At 37.6% G+C, this 20,307-nt stretch overlaps 2 protein-coding genes across 4 annotated transcripts; one reads left to right on the top strand and one right to left on the bottom strand.

The window, feature by feature from the left end:
* Positions 1 to 12,238: 12,238 nt before the first annotated feature.
* LOC113017433 (MIF4G domain-containing protein B-like) lies at positions 12,239 to 14,605 on the bottom strand. Of its 3 annotated transcripts, none has more exons than XM_026160582.1 (5): positions 14,246 to 14,354; positions 13,677 to 13,795; positions 13,479 to 13,588; positions 13,226 to 13,381; positions 12,240 to 12,525 (listed from the first exon to the last, which is right to left on the bottom strand). In XM_026160582.1, the coding sequence occupies exons 2-5, from the start codon at positions 13,753 to 13,755 to the stop codon at positions 12,262 to 12,264; spliced, it is 609 nt and encodes a 202-aa protein (XP_026016367.1). In that variant the 5' UTR covers positions 13,756 to 13,795; positions 14,246 to 14,354; the 3' UTR covers positions 12,240 to 12,261. The 3 variants fall into 3 exon arrangements, with proteins under 3 accessions (XP_026016368.1, XP_026016367.1, XP_026016366.1); XM_026160581.1 differs by lacking the exon at positions 14,246 to 14,354 and adding an exon at positions 14,364 to 14,605 and having other exon boundaries at positions 12,241 to 12,525; XM_026160583.1 differs by lacking the exon at positions 14,246 to 14,354 and having other exon boundaries at positions 12,239 to 12,525; positions 13,677 to 13,791.
* Positions 14,606 to 14,611: 6 nt separating this feature from the next.
* LOC113017432 (mitochondrial thiamine pyrophosphate carrier-like) lies at positions 14,612 to 20,055 on the top strand. Its single transcript, XM_026160580.1, has 7 exons — positions 14,612 to 14,815; positions 16,091 to 16,251; positions 16,541 to 16,696; positions 16,796 to 16,966; positions 18,770 to 18,950; positions 19,031 to 19,161; positions 19,246 to 20,055. The coding sequence occupies exons 2-7, from the start codon at positions 16,120 to 16,122 to the stop codon at positions 19,459 to 19,461; spliced, it is 987 nt and encodes a 328-aa protein (XP_026016365.1). The 5' UTR covers positions 14,612 to 14,815; positions 16,091 to 16,119; the 3' UTR covers positions 19,462 to 20,055.
* The last annotated feature ends 252 nt before the right edge of the window (positions 20,056 to 20,307 follow it).

Raw genomic sequence — 20,307 nt, 5'->3', positions numbered from 1 at the left:
TGCTTTTTATACTAATTTGTGCTAAAAAATAGTATTTCTACTAAATGTAGTATTTATGGCTTACATCATACTATTTCTGCTTTTTATGGGATTTGGGCCTAATTATAGTATTTCTGCTTTTTATAGGATTTTTGCTCAAACATAAACTATTTCTAACTAAATGTAGTGTTTTATGCTTAATCAATCCTATTTCTGTTTTTATAGGATTTGTGCTTAATATATGTATTTCTGCTAAATTATAGTGATTCTGCTTTTATAGTATTTGTGCTAAAACATAGTATTTCTACTAAATGTAGTATTTATGCATACATATGCATACATATGCATACATTCAAATTTTCAAATCAGGGCCTGCACGGTTTCCCAGCCAATCATATATGTGTCCTGAAGGCATTCCAATTTGGCATATTGGGGGGCCTTCATGGCTTCTAAGCCAGCCAATTCATATCTGAGGGCTGAGGAATTCAAATCCAACAAATGCAGTGGCCTGCACAGGGCTTCCGCAGCCAGCCAATCATTATGTGGGCTCCAGGTATATCAAAATTTGCATATTGGGGAATTCGTGGCTTTCTAAGTCAAGAAGTCATCCATGTCATATATCTTAAAAATTCATATTTTAATTGATAAAATTGTCAACAACTTGAAGATTCCCCCATCTCTTGCTGAACAATAACGGTGTAAGAATGACCGCTCTAGCCCCTATGGTTTAGTGATTTATGGTCATTTGTTTGAGGGGAATCCTCACTAATGTGGAATAAAACTGAAAGAAGCAGGTCTATGTCTCTGTGCTGCGTGTGTAAAAAGTGCACCTGTTTTTTGGCGGGAAACGGTAAAACAGCCTCTCTGATTGGTGGATTCAGAATTCAGGCAGCTCCGCAGGCTGACTAGAAACTTAGTCCTCTCTCCCCTGTTTGTGTGTGTGTGTGTGTGTGTGTGTGGTGTGTGTGTGTGTTGTGGTGTGTGTGTGTGTGTGTGTGTGTTGTGTGTGTGTGTGTGGGTGTTAGTGGGAGAGAGAGGACCCTGCCCTTATTTGGGCAGCATTCATTGTAGGATTAAATTGAACCATAGGTTAGACTGGGTGACTGGATTAGAGCCTGTGTTTTGTGGTTCCCTCTGTGCATTTGTGTTTCAATATAAAGTTATTACTATTTTCTGGGGCTCAAATCATAGTTCATTTCTGCTTTTCATAGGATTTATGCCTAAATATAGTATTTCTGCTAAATTATAGTATTTCTGCTTTTTATAGGATTTGTGCCTAACATAGTATTTCTGCTAAATTTATAGTATTTCTTCTTTTTTATAGGATTTGTGCCTAACATAGTATTTTCTGCTAAATTATAGTATTTCTGCTTTTTATACTATTTGTTCTAAAATTATAGTATTTCTGCTTTTTATAGGATTTGTGCTTAATATAGTATTTCTGCTAAATTATAGTTTTTCTTCTTTTTATAATATTTGTGCTAAAACATAGTATTTTCTACTAAATGTAGTATTTATGCTTATAATAGTATTTTCTATATACTTCTGCCAGGTCCCCAGGCAGCCCAATCCTCTGTGAGGACTGAGACATTCAAATTTTCAAATCAGGGCCTGCACAGTTTCCCAGCCAATCAAATAAGTGTCCTGAGGCATTCAAATTTGCCATATTGGGGCCTTCGTGGCTTCTAAAGCCAGCCAATCATATCTGAGGGCTGAGGAATTCAAAATCCCACAAATCAGGGCCTGCACGGCTTCCCAGCCAGCCAATCACATATGTGGTCTCAAGGCATTCAAATTTGCATATTGGGGAATTCGTGGCTTCTAAGTCAACAAGTCATCCATGTCCATATATCTCTAAAAATTCATATTTTAATATTAAATTGTCAACACTTGAAGAATTCCCCCATCTCTTCTGAAACAAACGGTGTAAGAATGACCGTTCTAGCCCCTACGGTTAGGAAATTACGGTCATTTGTTTGAGGGGAGTCGTCACCTATGAGAAATAGACTGCAAAAAATCCTGTGTCTCTCTGTGCTGCTGCGTGTGTAAACAGATGCACCTGTTTTGGTGGGGAAAAGTGCACAGCCTCTCTGATTGGTGGATTCAAATTCACCAGCTCCCAGGCTGACCTAGAAAACTTACTTCTCTCTCCCTGTGTGTGTGTGTGGTGTGTGTGGTGTGTGTGTGTGTAGTGTGTGTGTGTTTTGTGTGTGTGTGGATCTAGAGAGAGAGAGAGAGAGAGTAAAGCCTTTTAAGTGGGATGATCCCATTGTAAAGTTCAAATTCAATAATATTTGACAGGCTTTGAGCATGAATTGGATTCTTGTGCTGTGTGTCTCTCCTGTGCAGTGTGTTTCCTCATGTGTTACATATTTGTAATTGTGTGGGCTGTCAATAAATTTTTTTTGCTGATTTTTGTCATTTAACAAAGTATATTTGAGGGAACCTCAAGGCATTTCAGCAATTTTTTTTAGTCAGCTGTCCATTTTGCTTTTTCCAATTTTTCTTGTTAACTTATTACTATGTGCTAAATCACCACTATTTCTGCTATTTTTAATAGATTTGTGCTTAATATACTATTTCCTGGCTTTTAATAGATTTGGCTTAATATAGTATTTCTGCTTTTTATAAGATTGTGCTTAATATAGTATTTCTGCTAAATTTAGTATTTCTGATTAATTATAGTCTTTCTACTAAATCATAGTACAGTATTTCTGCTTTTTATGGGATTTGTGCTAAAACAAAGTAATTTCTACTAAATGTAGTATTTATGCTTAATCATACCATTTCTGCTTTTTATAGATTTGTGCTTAATATAGTATTTCTGCTAAATTATAGTATTTCTGCCAAATTATAATATTTGTGCTAAAACATAGTCTTAATTTAAATTACAATATTCATAGTTCATCACAGTGTCCTCTGGTAAATCACAATATTTCTGCTCTGTTGTACTATTTTTCTAAAATCATAGTGTTTCTGTAATGTTTAAGTATTTTTGGCTAAATATATTCTTTCTGTTATCTTATACTATTTCTCCTAAATTCTTGTATTTTGAGAAGTTATCATGTTTCTGGTAAGTTACAATATTTCTGCTAAATTCTGCCTATGCTATTGTATTTCTGCCAAGTATTAATGTTTCCTCTAAGATATTGCAGTTCTGCTAAAAGTTATTCCATTTTAGCAAACTTCCTTTTGCTTCTGCAAAAGTTTTTACAATTTCTGCAACTTTTCAGCTTTTTCAGCTACTTTTTGCATACAGCTTCAGCTTTAAAGCATCCACACTGCATTTTCGCAGGAAATGCAAATTTTTTCTAGTTATTATTCAGTTGCTTCCGTACCACTTTTTGGCCTTTTAAACTACTTCCAAAATTTTCAGCCGATTTTCACCGGTTCAAATTTTAAACTATTCTGCTATTTCTGCTAATTTGCGCTATGATTTTTGCTATTTTTTACTATTATACTTTTTAAAATATTAAGCTTTTTTCCTTTAATTTGTCCCATGTGAAATGAATGGGAAACTTCAGCAATTCTGCTAAATTTGCTTGTTTTTGAAACTTAACTACTTCCTCATACTTTTCACCTAGAAAAACCATTCAAATTTAAAATGTTCACAAATTATTGGGCTATTCAGTATGATTCAGCTTTTCAAATCTTTTACTGTTTTTAACTTTTATGCCTCTTAAGTTTTGAGTTGCAAAATTGTGATTTTTCACAAAATACATGCGTTGTTATGGTTGCTATGCTCTTGGCTTCCAGTGTGTCACTGAAGGTTTTGCAACTTTTCACTTCATGTCCGAACAACTTCTTGCTACTTGCTCAATTTTCACTCACTTCACAAATTATACATCAAAACGTAGGTATTTTTGCTGGCTTTCAGAAAATGTCACTATCATTGTTGTGGGATTTATAGAATTTTTGCAAATCTCCTCAGACTAACACAATGTCAGAAAAGCTCTCCATATAAAGTGAATGGAGAGCTTGTTCAAAATCACCGCTGCATTTCTGTAATGAGAGGCATATTCGAATCGTCATATCTCCTTAACGAAGCAAAAGTTAAGACATGAGGCTTGTCCCCGGTATATCTTCAGACACTCCCTGACGCTCACAATTCAAGAATTTCTTTCTCACCTATTACCGTTCTGAAATGAGTTGGACTTGTTTGAGGGTTAGGAAATTTCGTCCTTCGCTCAGATTTCTTCAGATTTCAAACTGTGGAAATGAACCACTTTTTTCTCTCGTCATAACTTTTTGTTGGATTTCCCACAGAGACCTGAAAATTTCTCTGATTGTTCACCAAAGCCTGCTGTCTCTTACGGTGAAAGAATGATATCGATACTCCAAATAGATTTCGAGTTAGAAAGCGTTGTTTGAGGGCAAGTCAAGGCAGTTTTTGCTTCGCTCTACTCAGTTATGGTGCATTAGAAGTCTAATATCTTTAATAATTCATATTTTAATGATAAATTGTTAACACTGGAAGATTCCCCCATCTCTTCTGAACAAAACGGTGTAAGAATGACGCGCTCTAGCCCCTACGGTTAGGAAAATTATGGTCATTTGTTTGAGGGGAGTCCTCACTATGAGAAATAGGCTGCAATAATCCTGTGCCTCTCTGTCCTGCGTGTGTAAAAGATGCACCTGTTTTGGCGGGAAAACGTAAACAGGCCACTCTGATTGGTGGATTCAAATTCAGCAGCTCCCAGGCTGACCTAGAAACTTACTTCTCCTCCCCTGTGCATTTTTTTGCTGATTTTTTCATTTAACAAGTATATTTGAGGGACCCTCAGCATGTTCAGCATTTTTCAGCTGTCCATTTTGCTTTTCCAATTTTTCTGTTTAACTTATTACTATTGTGCTAAAATACTATTTTCTGCTATTTTATAAGATTTGTGCCTAATATAGTATTTCTGCTAAATTACAAGTATTTCTGCTTTTTATACTATTTGTGCTAAAAAATAGTATTTCTGCTAAATGTATGTTTAATGCTTAATCATCCTATTTCTGCTTTTTATGGGATTTGTGCTTATATATAGTATTTCTGCTAAATTATAGTATTTCTGCTTTTTAGTATTTGTGCTAAAACATAGTATTTCTACTAAATGTAGTATTTATGTATCATATATTTCATATATTTGCCATAGCAGCCAAATATTTGTAGACTAGTCAAATTTTCAAATCAGGGCCTGCACGGTTTCCCAGCCAATCATATATGTGTCCTGAGGCATTCAAATTTGCCATATTGGGGCCTTCCATGGCTTCTAAGCCAGCCAATCATATCTGAGGGCTGAGGAATTCAAATCCACAAATCAGGGCCTGCACGGCTTCCCAGCCAGCCAATCATGTATGTGGGCTCCAGGTATTCAATTTGCATATTGGGGAATTCGTGGCTTCTAAGTCAAACAAGTCATCCATGTCATATATCTCTAAAAATTCATATTTTAATGATAAATTGTCAACACTTGCCAGATTCCCCCATCTCTTCTGACAAAACGGTGTAAGAATGACCGCTCTAGCCCCTATGGTTAGGAAATTATGGTCATTTGTTTGAGGGAGTCCTCACTATGAGAAATAGGCTGCAATAATCCTGTGCCTCTCTGTGCTGTGTGTGTAAAAAGAGGCACCTGTTTTGGCGGGAAAACGTAAACAGGCCTCTCTGATTGGTGGATTCAAATTCAGCAGTCCCAGGCTGACCTAGAAACTTAGTCTCTCTCCCTGTGTGTGTGTGTGTGTGTGTGTGTGTGTGTGTGTGTGTGTGTGTGTGTGTGTGTGTGGGTGAGTGGGAGAGAGAGGACCCTGCCCTTATTTGACAGCATGTCATTGTAGGATTTAAGTTGAACATAGTTAGACTGGTTGACTGGATTAGACCCTGTGTTTTGTGTGCCCTCTGTGCATTTGTGTTTCAATAAGTTATTTACTATTCTGCTAAATCATAGTTTCTGACTTTTCGTTTTGCTAATAAGTATTTCTGCTAATATATATTCTGTTATTTATTGTGCTAAATAGTATTTCTGCTTTTATAGGATTTTGCTAAATAGTATTCTGCTAAATTATAGTATTTCTTGCTTTTTATAGGATTTGTGCCTAACATGTATTTCTGCTAAATTTAGTATTTCTGCTTTTTATACTATTTGTTCTAAATTATAGTATTTCTGCTTTTTATGAGGTTTGTGCTTAATAGTATTTCTGCTAAATTATAGTTTTTCTATTCTTTTTATAGTATTTGGCTAAAACATAGTATTTCTACTAAATGTAGTATTTAATGCTTAATAATAGTATTTCTATATATTTCTGCCAGGTCCCCAGGCAGCCAATCCTCTGTGAGGACTGAGACATTCAAATTTTCAAATCAGGGCCTGCAACGTTTTCCAGCCAATCAAATAAGTGTCCTGAGGCATTCAATTTGCATATTGGGGCTTCATTGGCTTCTAAGCCACCAATCATATCTGAGGGCTGAGGAATTCAAATCCACAAATCAGGGCCTGCACGGCTTCCCAGCCAGCCAATCATATGTGGGCTCCAGGCATTCAAATTTTGCCAATATTGGGGAATTCGTGGCTTCTAAGTCAACAAGTCATCCGTGTCATATATCTCTAAAAATTCATATTTTAATGATAAATTGTCAACACTTGAAGATTCCCCCATCTCTTCTGAACAAAACGGTGTAAGAATGACCGTTCTAGCCCCTATGGTTAGGAAATTATGGTCATTTGTTTGAGGGGAGTCGTCATTATGAGAAATAGACTGCAATGATCCTGTGTCTCTCTGTGCTGCGTGTGTAAAAAGGATGCACCTGTTTTGGAGGGAAAGAGTGCACAGGCTCTCTGATTGGTGGATTCAAATTCAGCAGCTCCCAGGCTGACCTAGAAACTCACTTCTCTCTCCCTGTGTGTGTGTGTGTGTGTGTGTGTGTGTGTGTGTGTGTGTGTGTGTGTGTGTGTGTGTGTGACAGACAGAGAGAGAGAGAGAGAGAGAGAGAGAGCCTTTTAATGGGATGATCCCATTGTAAGATTCAAATTCAATATATTTAGACTGGTTGACTGAATTGGATCTTGTGTGTGTGTCTCTCTGTGCATGTGTGTTTCCTCATGTGTACATATTTGTAATTGTGTGGCAGTCATAAATTTTTTTGCTGATTTTTGTCATTTAACAAGTATATTTGAGGGAACCTCAGCATGTTCAGCATTTTTTCAGCTGTCCATTTTGCTTTTCCAATTTTTCTGTTTAACTTATTACTATTGTGCTAAATCATACTGTTTCTGCTATTTCATAAGATTTGTGCTTAATATACTATTTCTGCTTTTAGGATTTGTGCTTAATATATTGTATGTAGTTTGCTTAATATACTATTTTCTGCTTTTATAGATTTGTGCTTAATATAGTATTTCTGCTAATTTAGTATTTCTGATTATTATAGTTTTTCTACTAAAATCATAGTAACAGTATTTTCCTGCTTTTATGGGGATTTGTGCTAAACAAAGTATTTCTACTAAATGTAGTATTTGTGCTTAAATGCCATTTCTGCTTTTTATAGGATTTGTGCTTAATATAGTATTTCTGCTAAATTATAGTATTTCTGCCAAATTATATATTTGTGCTAAACATAGTCTAATTTAAAATTACAATATTCATAGTTCATCACAGTGTCTCTGGTAAATCACAATATTATCTGCTTGTTGTACTATTTTTCTAATCATAGTGTTTCTGTAATGTTTAAGTATTTTTGGCTAAATATATTCTTTCTGTTATCTTATACTATTTCTCCTAAAATTCTTGTATTTTTGAGAAGTTATCATGTTCTGGTAAGTTACAATATTTCTGCTAAATTCTGCTATGCTATTGTATTTCTGCCAAGTATTATGTTTCCTCTAAGATATTGCAGTTCTGCTAAGTTATTCCATTTTAGCAAACTTCTTTTGCTTCTGCAAAGTTTTTACAATTTCTGCAACTTTTCAGCTTTTTCAGCTACTTTTTGCATACAGCTTCAGCTTTAAGCATCCACACTGCATTTTCGCAGGAAATGCAAATTTTTCTAGTTATTGTGTGGATGCTTTAAGCATCCACACTATTGAGTTCCTGTTTCTCTTTATTCTTTATACTTTATTATTCCAGTTGCTTCCGTACACTTTTTGGCACTTAACTACTTCCACAATTTTCAGCCGATTTTCACCGTTCAAATTTTAAACTATTCTGCTATTTCTGCTAATGATCGCTATGACTTTTGCTATTTTTTGCTATTATACTTTTTAAAATATTCCACTTTTTTCCTTTAATTTGTCCCATTGAAATGAATGGGAAACTTCCAAAATTCTGCTAAATTTTGCTTGTTTTTGAAACTTAACTACTTCCTCATACTTTCACCTAGAACAACCATTCAAACTTTAAAATGTTCACAAATTATTGGGCTATTCATGTATGATTCAGCTTTTTCAAATCTTTTACCATTTTACTTTTATGCCTCTTAAAGTTTTGAGTTGCACAATTGTGATTTTTCACAAAATACATGCGTTGTTATGGTTGCTATGCTCTTGGCTTCCAGTGTGTCACTGAAGGTTTTGCAATTTTCACTTCATGTCCGAACAACTTCTTGCTACTTGCTCAATTTTCACTCAACTTCCACAAATTATACATCAAAACGTAGGTATTTTTGCTGGCTTTCAGAAAATGTCACTATCATTGTTGTGGGATTTATAGAATTTTGGCAAATCTCCTCAGACCAACACAAGGTCACAAAACTCTCCATATAAAGTCAATGGAGAGCTTGTTCAAAATCATCGCTGCATTTCTGTAATGAGAGGCATATTCGAATCGTCATATCTCCTTAACGAAGCAAAGTTAAGACATGAGGCTTGTCCCCGAATATCTTCAGACACCCCTGACGCTCACAATTCAAGAATTTCTTTCTCACCTATTACCGTTCTGAAATGAGTTGGACTTGTTTGAGGGTAGGAAATTCGTCCTTCGCTCAGATTTCTTCAGATTTCAAACTGTGGAAATGAACCACTTTTTTCTCTCGTCATAACTTTTTGTTGGATTTCCACAGAGACCTGAAAATTTCCATGATTGTTCACCAAAGCCTGCTGTCTCTTACGGTGAAAGAATGATATCGATACTCCAAATAGATTTCAAGTCACAAAGCGTTGTTTGAGGGCAAGTCAAGGCAGTTTTTGCTTCGCTCTACTCAGTTATGGTGCATTACAAGTCAAATATCTTTAATAATTCATATTTTAATGATAAATTGTAAACACTGGAAGATTCCCCCATCTCTTCTGAACAAAACGGTGTAAGAATGACCGCTCTAGCCCCTACGGTTTGGAAATTATGGTCATTTTGTTTGAGGGGAGTCCTCACTATGAGAAATAGGCTGCAATAATCCTGTGCCTCTCTGTGCTGCGTGTGTAAAAAGAGGCACATGTTTTGGCGGGAAAAAGTACACAGGCTCTCTGATTGGTGGATTCAAATTCAGCAGCTCCCAGGCTGACCTAGAAACTTACTTCTCTCTCCCTGTGCATTTTTTTGCTGATTTTTTCATTTAACAAGTATATTGGAGGGACCCTCAGCATGTTCAGCATTTTTTCAGCTGTCCATTTTGCTTTCCAATTTTTCTGTTAACTTATTACTATTGTGCTATTTATGGGATTTGTGGCCTAATATAGTATTTCTGCTTTTTATAGGATTTTTGCTCAACACTATATATTTCTACTAAATGTAGTGTTTATGCTTAATCATCCTATTTTCTGCTTTTTATAGGATTTGTGCTTAATATAGTAAATATAGTTTCTGCTTTTTATAGTATTTGTGCTAAAACATAGTATTCTACTAAATGTATATTTATCATACAGTACATATTTCTGCAATCACATCCAATCTGAGTACATTCAAATTTTCAAATCAGGGTGCACGGTTCCCAGCCAATCATATAATGTGTCCTGAGGCATTCAAATTTGCAGTATTGGGGCCTTCATGGCTTCTAAGCCAGCCAATCATATCTGAGGGCTGAGGAATTCAAATCCACAAATCAGGGCCTGCACAGCTTCCCAGCCAGCCAATCATGTATGTGGGCTCCAGGTATTCAAATTTGCATATTGGGAATTCGTGCTTCTAAGTCAACAAGTCATCCATGTCATATTGGACAGCTGAAAAAATGCTGAACATGCTGAGGGTCCCTCAAATATACTGTTAAATGAAAAAATCAGCAAAAAAAATGCACAGGGAGAGAGAAGTAAGTTCTAGGTCAGCCTGGGAGCTGCTGAATTTGAATCCACCAATCAGAGAGCCTGTGTACTTTTTCCCGCCAAAACATGTGCCTCTTTTTACACACGCAGCACAGAGAGGCACAGGATTATTGCAGCCTATTTCTCATAGTGAGGACTCCCCTCAAACAAATGACCATAATTTCCAAACCGTAGGGGCTAGAGCGGTCATTCTTACACCGTTTTGTTCAGAAGAGATGGGGGGAATCTTCCAGTGTTTACAATTTATCATTAAAATATGAATTATTAAAGATATTTGACTTCTAATGCACCATAACTGAGTAGAGCGAAGCAAAAACTGCCTTGACTTGCCCTCAAACAACGCTTTGTAACTCTAAATCTATTTGGAGTATCGATATCATTCTTACACCGTAAGAGACAGTAGGCTTTGGTGAACAATCATGGAAATTTTCAGGTCTCTGTGGAAATCCAACAAAAAGTTATGACGAGAGAAAAAAGTGCTTCATTTCCACAGTTTGAAATCTGAAGAAATCTGAGCGAAGGACGAATTTCCTACCCTCAAACAAGTCCAACTCATTTCAGAACGGTAATAGGTGAGAAAGAAATTCTTGAATTGTGAGCGTCAGGAGTGTCTGAAGATATACCGGGACAAGCCTCATGTCTTAAAGTTGCTTCGTTAAGGAGATATGACGATTCGAATATGCCTCTCATTACGGAAATCCAGCGATGATTTTGAACAAACTCTCCATTGACTTTGTATGGAGAGTTTTCTGACCTTGTGTTGGTCTGAGGAGATTTGCCAAAATTCTATAAATCCCACAACAATGATAGTGACATTTTCTGAAAGCCAGCAAAAATACCTACGTTTTGATGTATAATTTGTGGAAGTTGAGTGAAAATTGAGCAAGTAGCAAGAAGTTGTTCGGACATGAAGTGAAAATTGCAAAACCTTCAGTGACACACTGGAAGCCAAGAGCATAGCAACCATAACAACGCATGTATTTTGTGAAAAATCACAATTGTGCAACTCAAAACTTTAAGAGGCATAAAAGCAAAATGGTAAAAGATTTGAAAAAGCTGAATCATACATGAATAGCCCAATAATTTGTGAACATTTTAAAGTTTGAATGGTTGTTCTAGGTGAAAGTATGAGGAAGTAGTTAAGTTTCAAAAACAAGCAAAATTTAGCAGAATTTTGGAAGTTTCCCATTCATTTCAATGGGACAAATTAAAGGAAAAAAGTGGAATATTTTAAAAAGTATAATAGCAAAAAATAGCAAAAGTCATAGCGATCATTAGCAGAAATAGCAGAATAGTTTAAAATTTGAACGGTGAAAATCGGCTGAAAATTGTGGAAGTAGTTAAGTGCCAAAAAGTGTACGGAAGCAACTGGAATAATAAAGTAGAATAAAGAATAAAGAGAAACAGGAACTCAATAGTGTGGATGCTTAAAGCATCCACACAATAAAGAATAAAGAGAAACAGGAACTCAATAGTGTGGATGCTTAAAGCATCCACACAATAAAGAGAAACAGGAACTCAATAGTGTGGATGCTTAAAGCATCCACACAATAATAATAAAGAATAAAGAGAAACAGGAACTCAATAGTGTGGATGCTTAAAGCATCCACACAATAATAAAGAATAAAGAGAAACAGGAACTCAATAGTGTGGATGCTTAAAGCATCCACACAATAAAGAATAAAGAGAAACAGGAACTCAATAGTGTGGATGCTTAAAGCATCCACACAATAAAGAGAAACAGGAACTCAATAGTGTGGATGCTTAAAGCATCCACACAATTAAGTTAAAAGTCATGAAATAATCTCTCTTCATATACACACATATTTGTAAACATTTGTACACAATGTGGAGCCAAAAACTGACTGAGGCCTTCCTCAAAATTACAACCCTTTGGCTACTTTATAGAAAAATGGCTATTTAAGTCTTTTTAACCTTTAAAATTAAAGGTAACTGTTTCACTATGCAGAAAAAAGTGGAGCTTCATTGGCCAAAATGCAATTATGAAAGCTTTAACAATCAATTTTTCAGTTTTTTATTAGCCTTTATAGATTTATATGCATTTGTAGTCAGACAAAAACCACCCAGTGGAACAGGAGGTATATCGACTGACTATACAAAACAACCCCACTCCCCCAGTCAGTCCTGGCTGGAAAACCACTATAGGACTTTTACACTTATATGCAAATGACTGATAAACACTTTCTCCAGATATCTTCCTCACCTCATCCTCATTCATTAGAGCGTCTGGTTTGGCCAACCTCATCAGGCAGTCATACACAGGATGAACCAGGGCCACCATCGGCATGTTGTTCACCTAAAAAACACAGTGTGGAGAGTCCTTATATATATTTATTAGTTTCAGATGTAGCCATTCTTGTATTTTGCTTGTTTACATTATTGTATTTTGCACAACTCTGTTGCTTGTGAAGCTCGCACACAAGAATTTCACTCACATGTGCTGTACCAATGTACCTGCACATGTGATGTGACAATAAAAGTGATTTGATTTGATTACAGCAGCTCAGTATTATCAACATAAAACAAAAGGAAACTGTGTTAAGTTCTTGACTCTGATTTCTCTTACACAAAAGCCAGGATTGAGTAGTCTTACAATAAGGATCACTCTGTTTAAAATGCCAGTGGCTCCAAGCATGGATGGAACCTGAGTGTGTTAGCACCACACCTTTCAGGCTCATCTTTACACTGCCAATGAATAAACACCTTACTAAATGAGACATGACCTAGATTTTAGAAGCAGCATAATTAGGATCTGTTCAAATTTTAGTGGCTGTTCCTGGACACTTAAATGTGCTGCAGTTAACATATTAGGACCCCCAAGATGCAGCTAGAGGAGGTGTTTGTCTGCAGTGTGGACATACAAGAAAAAAAAAAGCAGCATGTCCTCTTAATAAGGACAATGAAAAGGTTCCATTTTTAATCAGAGTGATTTAACAAAGCTGCTTTGTGTTTCCCTTTCCTAAATTTTAATACTCAAAACTCTCTCTGCCTCTTACTTTGAGGTAGTCGAAGATGTTGCAGATGAACGTGACATAGCACACCCACTCCTGCAGAGAGCGTGCCCTCATCTCCTCGCGTTCTTTGAACTCCTGCTGGAGTCGGTTCAACAAGTGTCTCCTGAACACGTTTCCATTGCTCTGCTTGGCTTCAGCCTGCAGAAAGTGTCAAGCAAAGTGTCAGGCAGATAACAGTGAGAGGGTGGACAAAAAGTGGGAGCTTGAATGTAATATATAGGTGGGACTTACTGACCTGCACTATAGTGTAGCAAATACGCCCAGCCTCTTTGCTGAACACGGGGTCCTTCAAAGACTGATCCACAATGATGTTGGATACTTTCTCCAGGTTCACCAGAGATGGATCTGAAAAGAGAGAATATGTTTAAGTGCTTTTTTTTTTTTTTTTTAACAGCACCCAAAAATGACACACATGAAGAAGTTAAGGGTTGACCTTTCAAGGCTGTTTTTAGTAACCTCTGCGTGTCCAGGTCAAATGACTGGATCCGGTAGTCTTCAGCAGAGTTTTCCATTACAGATGCAAGTAAACAAATTACACGGGAGGGCTGTCACCTGTGGAAATCAGACAGTTACTGCAAGCGTTTTCATGCAGAATATAAGCTTTTCAGAGACAGATCAAAAGGCCACAGTCGGAGACATCCGGGCACTTTTGGTGACCACAATACATGCAAAATCCTGTACAGTCATCAAATTGGCTGGCCCCCGGCCGCGGCTCATTCACTGAGGGATGGAGGGGATTATACAACCCAGGTCAACTAAAAAGTTCACCGAACACCCAACCAAGCATGAGCCAAGTTATCTTCAACTTGTGATGTGACACACCAATGTTACTTCCATATTCAACTAGGTAACGTTAGTTTAGTGTAAGAACACGTAAAACTTCGTCTAACGGTAGCTTTGTTTTCAACAACATTAACATCCATTACAGCTGTAGTGGAAACCAAACGTTAACGGCTAGCATTGACGCTAACGAATCAGAGTGGAGTTTAATACTCAACCTACACTTGCGTTATAACCGCCCGCTGAAAGATACAAACGGGTAAATATTTTCCCGAACTGAAAGAAAACGGTAGTTAAATAATTGACCAAAAAATGGAGGATAATTATGTGACAATTATACCTATTTAATGCCAATGTGTCACATCTACGCTCAGGTAGAGGTATGCTCTGGTAGGCAGCCTTTCCTCGACGCAACCCTAACCTTTCGAAGATGAAGTATCAACAGAAAGATGAGTCCCTCCTCTCTTTTCTTCGCCGCAGACCCTATGGTCTTCGCCTAACCCAAAGTTAACGTAAACGAAGGCCTTAGTCTTGTACTTTCGAGGCCTGTCTACGCCATAGATGTCCTAAATAAAAGAGGATGTGAGTTTTAAGTAGTTACTTGCTGAATTTGACACGGTGTAGTGAGGTAGGTACTTATCTTGACGTGATATTTCGTCTTGGAGAGACTCTTCCGACCCGGCAGTAATATTAGGAGCGTGCTAGCAAGAAGTAGAAATCTGTTCCTGTTCTACTAATTTTGAACTGTACCAGTTGAGGTTCACTGTTGGAGCTGATGTGGTATTCATGAAGGTACGGTGATATTTGTCTGCTTCTGTTACCATTATAGCCAAGTTAATGCCTGCTCTGTTCTTAGTTTACCTTAGCTTAGTTTAGCTAGTTCCAAGGTCTTATTATATGTCCTCCACATGTCTTGTTTTTTTTTCTTTTTAATTTTTCTGGTCTTTATGGCATTTGATGGTTGTGTTATAATTTTATAAATGGTGAACATGGAAGAAAACCAGCCATTAACAGACACCTAACAAAACACGAATGACGTGGGTGAAGCTGTAAATGTAATGTCGTGGAAACAGCTGCTAGGAAAAAGTCTTGAGCCACCCGTCGTTTCGTTTTTTTAATACTTTACTTCGGAGGAGCCAGACATAGTTGACATTTTTTCAGTGGTGTGAGCAATAGTTCTCCAGGCTTATAAAATTTTGTTTTTTAGTTTGTTTGTTGAACCACTGAACACTGGCATATGAAGTCATTCAGGCATAAAATGGCACACTAATTAAGTTATCAACCACTATTGTGTATCCTTAAAACATTTGAGGAAACTGGACTGGTGGGTGGCAAATGAAAGCCATGTCCTTAAGAAATAGTAAAGACCGACACAGGGCGCGAGAGATCCAACTGGCCCTGCAGGTGATCCATCAACTTTTCACTGAAGTCTCCTTGTAAATAGTCTCAGTGTAAGGGTCGATGTCAAGAAGCCATGCTTAAGGAAGGGAGACAAGGAGAAAAGCCATCTGTAAAACATGGTGGAGGCTTTCAGAATGACAGTGATCCCAAACATGCATGGGGAACTTCTCCGGAAGACTACTTAAAGAAATTACAAGAAAGCTTTTCTAAGAGACTTCAGGCTGTGATGTACAATAAAGGTGGTCATATAAAATATTGACTTTCAAGCTTGTTAGAACAGTATAAAAAATCTACAGAATATATACTGCATTCCCATGTATGTTAGCACATTTCAGTAAACGAAATGTGCTAAATGGGGAAACACCCATTTCTCATTTTCATGAAACGTATATAGGAGTTATATATTACTGTGTATTGTTCTAAAGTCCATCCCCCAAAACCAAACTGGAGGTTTTATAACATCTAGCATGTAACTGTTGTTATAAATATCAAAATACTCACTTTAATACAGTTTGGAAACACCTGTGCTTAAGATTATACATACAAAACAAGCTCATCTCACCAAACGTGATGCAGTTAAGATTATCTTTATCTATTTAAACTCGAATTAAAGTTTGTTTTTAACTGTGTTAAACTGAACAAAGGGTTCGTCATTTGTCTCATTAGAGTTTCTAGAAACCTGAGGCTGTAGAGACATGGTGGGCTATGACCCTGGTGTCCAGGGTGCACCTCTGTCCCCAAAGGAGGCGGCCTTCGCTGGTTCAGCTGCTGGGATGGTCACCAGAGCCCTCATCAGTCCTTTTGATGTCATTAAAATCAGATTTCAGGTAAGGATGTGTACTTGTTTTGGAACATGTGAGACTTGCGTCCAAATGGTGAGAGAAGAGAGCCCAGAAGTGAGAATTCGTGCTCACTTTGAAGATTACCGTGAAGTAGCAGCTGTGACCTTCCAATTGGTGACTGTACTAAAAGCATGTGCAAACATTTGCATTCAGTTTAAAAAAAAAAAAAAAAAAAAAAAAAACCCAAAAAACAACAACTTTAATCAAGAGATTTTTGAAGCCTGATAAATGCAGGTCATGTGTTGTGTTCTTATCTGTATTTTCCCCCCTGTAGCTGCAGATAGAGCGTGTGTCTTCAAAAACACCACAGGGGAAGTACTATGGGATATTTCAGGCAACACGCTGCATTCATTTAGAGGAGGGACTGTCTGCTTTCTGGAAGGGCCACATCCCAGCACAGCTCCTCTCTATCTGCTACGGAGCTGTCCAGGTACAACCTGCAAACTGTGAACTGCAGGCTAAGTGGAACAATTGTATTACTCTAAACAATCTCAACAACACAGTTGCTTTTATTGTGTCCAATTTGCAGTTTGCGAGTTTTGAGTTTCTGACAGAGTTGGTCCATCAGAAAATGCTGTATGACAGCCAGACAGCAGGCGTTCATTTCGTCTGTGGCGGCTTGGCAGCCTGCTCTGCCACAGTGGTTTGCCAGCCTCTGGACACACTGCGGACACGCTTTGCAGCTCAGGGAGAACCCAAGGTGGGACTAATCATTTCTTATCCTGATCGCTGTCAATGTTGACAGAATTTCATACATCAGCTCGTTATACAGGTTTTTATTTTACAGTCCTACTTTCAAAAAACTTGGTGCATTGTGAAAAATGTAAATAAAAACAGAATGCAATGACTTGCACATCTTATAAAGTCACATTTTTTCACTAAAGAGTACAGAAAATATAGTAAGTGTTTAAACTGAGAAATTTTTAAGAAAAATGTTAAATCATTTTAAATTTGATAACAGAAACGTATCTTATAACATATTGTTTACCACTTTGGAACAGGCTGTTCAGGCTGTAGTTGTCTGAGAACTGAAGAGACCAGCTGCCGGATTTTGTATGGATGGGAGCATATGTTGTCCCTTTTTTCTTTTTCTTTTGCCATCAGAATTATTGTCTAAAGGCGAAGAAAGATGCCCAACGGATTTACTTTACCAAATGGATCATCCCGGCCTTGCCGTATTGGTCTATTTGATTCAACTTTGTTTTTATTCTTTATTTTATTGTCAGATGTTACACATGGGACAGACATGACTGGGGGAACGAAAGGGGAGAAAGAAAGAGAGGTAGGGAAAGAAAAACAGCAGGGAAGAGGAACGGTGATAAAGGGGAAAAAACCCAAAAACAAACAGGAAAAAAAAATACATATCAATCTTCTGGATCACCTGTTGAGAAAGGGGGGAAAAAGAGAGCAATATAATAAACAACAACATTGCAATGATCGATGTGAATATAACAGTAAATACTAAATATTGAATATTATTGTGCAGCACGTAGGATCGACAGCACACCGTGTGCTTTGAGGTAGGAGCCAAAAAGGGTGTAGTTTGTGTCTGTGAGCACCTGTGTGTACACCTGTGAGCATGAGTGCGCTTGTATTTAAAAGGTTCCTTCATGTAATGATCTGCTAGAGGGTGTGGGGGGGGGGCCATAGCCCCGTCCTCCAGGGCAAGAAGCAGGTATGGAGGAGATCCAGGCTCCAGACATCCAGAGGCCCTCAGAGCACAAGAGCACATGTTGTTCTAAAACCTTTACATACAAATAGATGCAGTATTTAGTTTAGCATATGTCTTGCTGAAGTATGCAGGACCTTCGCTGAAAAAGACGTTGCCTAAGTGGAAACGCATATTGCTCTACAACCTGTGTATATTTTTTTCAGCATCAGTGGTGTCAATTCCAGAGACACTAACGCACCGTCATACCAGAGGTGCAGACTTGTGAACTGAGCTCTGATAACAATGCAGATGGTGCCTCTGCTCTTTAGTCTGCAGAATGCAGCATCAATATTTTCCAAAAGAAGTAAAAAGTTTTGATTAGTCTGTCCACAGAACAGGTTTTTCACTTTGCCAAAGTCCATTTTAAATGAGCTTTGGTTCAGAGAACGTGAAGGTGGCATTTACATATGACTTTATCTTTGCACGAGGGAGCTTTAACCTACATTTGTGGATCATGTAATGATTTCTGGAAGTGTTCCTGAGCCCATGCACTGATTTCCATGACAGAATCATGCCACCCGAGGACCCAAAATGATCACGGGCATCCAGTATTAATTTTTTCTCACTTGTCTGTTGAGGACAGAGATATGCAAATACGTTTAATTAGGCGAATGTAGAAATATTTGAGGATTTGGAAACAAGTTTTTGTTTCCCACACTACCAACAGCATTGAAGACCATTTCAAGTCTTACAACGATGAAATATTCATAAAGCATGTTAAATATTCTCGAATTCCTGCCTTAGGCAGAATCGCTCGCTGTATACTGCTGAAACCCAGTTTTCTATTTCCAGGTGTACAGGAACCTGCGACATGCTGTGTCTACAATGTGGCGATCAGAAGGAACTCTAACATTTTACCGCGGCCTGTCACCAACACTCATGGCTGTGTTTCCTTACGCTGGCCTGCAGTTCTTCTTCTACAATATCTTTAAAAAGTTGTTGGCTCCACAACCCGAAGCTGGGAACTCAGGAGGTGAGTGGAAACTCTTAATTGTGCAGCGTTTACACCTGCACAGGGTTCAGTTTAAAATCCTGTCACTTTTTATGTTCAAGGAAACTTAAAAAGCCTGGTCTGTGGGAGTGGAGCTGGAATGATCAGCAAAACAATCACGTACCCATTCGATCTGTTCAAGAAGAGACTGCAGGTGGGGGGCTTTGAAGCAGCCAGAGCTCACTTTGGACAGGTAAGCTCCTCAACAGCATGTTTCATCATATTTGATTAAGCGCTCTGGGTTTGATGCTGAAGCATTGCCTTCTGTCCTGTGCAGGTGCGGAGCTACAGAGGTCTGCTCGACTGCATGGTTCAAATAGCCAAAGAGGAGGGCTTCCGAGGATTCTTCAAAGGCCTGTCCCCCAGTCTCGTAAAAGCTGCGCTGTCAACAGGCTTCACCTTTTTTTGGTATGAATTTTTTGTCAACGCCATGCATAACTTCAAGGAGAAACGGGGAACAAATGTCATCGCCAAAGACTTTAACAGAAGATGATGAAGGTGGAGGGGAGCAACACACACAATCACGCACATTGGAAACTAACTTATGCCTTGTTATTTTCTTGCACTGAAAAAAATGTGTCAACTGGGTCAATATCATCATTTGTTTCTGTTGTGTTTACATATCACGACAGAAAAATTACTACATTATGTTTTTTGTGATGTCATTTGAGTGTGTGTCACAAAAGAGCTGGATTTTTTTTTTTTTTTTAAAAACATGAATTTAATGTGGGATTTCAAGGTTTGTGGATACTTGCTTTAAAAAGATAAGTGTTAGCATTGAATATTCAAACTGAACTTTGCACACTTTGAGCATTTTGTGTCATTTTACACAAACTGTTCGACTTCATTAAGTTGCAAGAAAAGAATACAACAAAATTAAGCTTTTGTGTTGGTTTTGTGCACAGACAAAAAAAAGCACTTAATATTTATTGCATTATATACTATGGAGGACTGGGTATGTGAGGGACTGCTAACTGAGAGTTCAGTTAGTTTGTTGTGTTACATTACACTGTTAAAGCAGTTGTGTCGATGTGTCTGCTGAACACTATGACGTTATTATTTTTTCAATAAAGTTTGGATTAAGGAATTGTGTTTGCATGTGTGGTGTGTAGACCAGGATGAACATAGCGTTCACTAGAGGTGTGCATATGAATCGTATGCCTTTTGACACCTTTTATTAAAAAAACCATTTACATATTGAAGTTTGGCACATGTGCATGGGTCATCACATGCCCCCTAAATGATGAAAAATGAATAAGTGAGGACAAAGAGCTCACAACAGGGTTTACATATTTAAAATAAATAAAATAACTGAATGTGAACATGTTGGATGCATGCT

Source organism: Astatotilapia calliptera, unplaced genomic scaffold (genome assembly GCF_900246225.1).
Source record: "Astatotilapia calliptera unplaced genomic scaffold, fAstCal1.2 U_scaffold_121, whole genome shotgun sequence".
Taxonomy (NCBI): domain Eukaryota; kingdom Metazoa; phylum Chordata; class Actinopteri; order Cichliformes; family Cichlidae; genus Astatotilapia; species Astatotilapia calliptera.
Note: the sequence above shows the minus strand (reverse complement) of the source record. Positions and strands in the feature narration are given on the sequence as shown.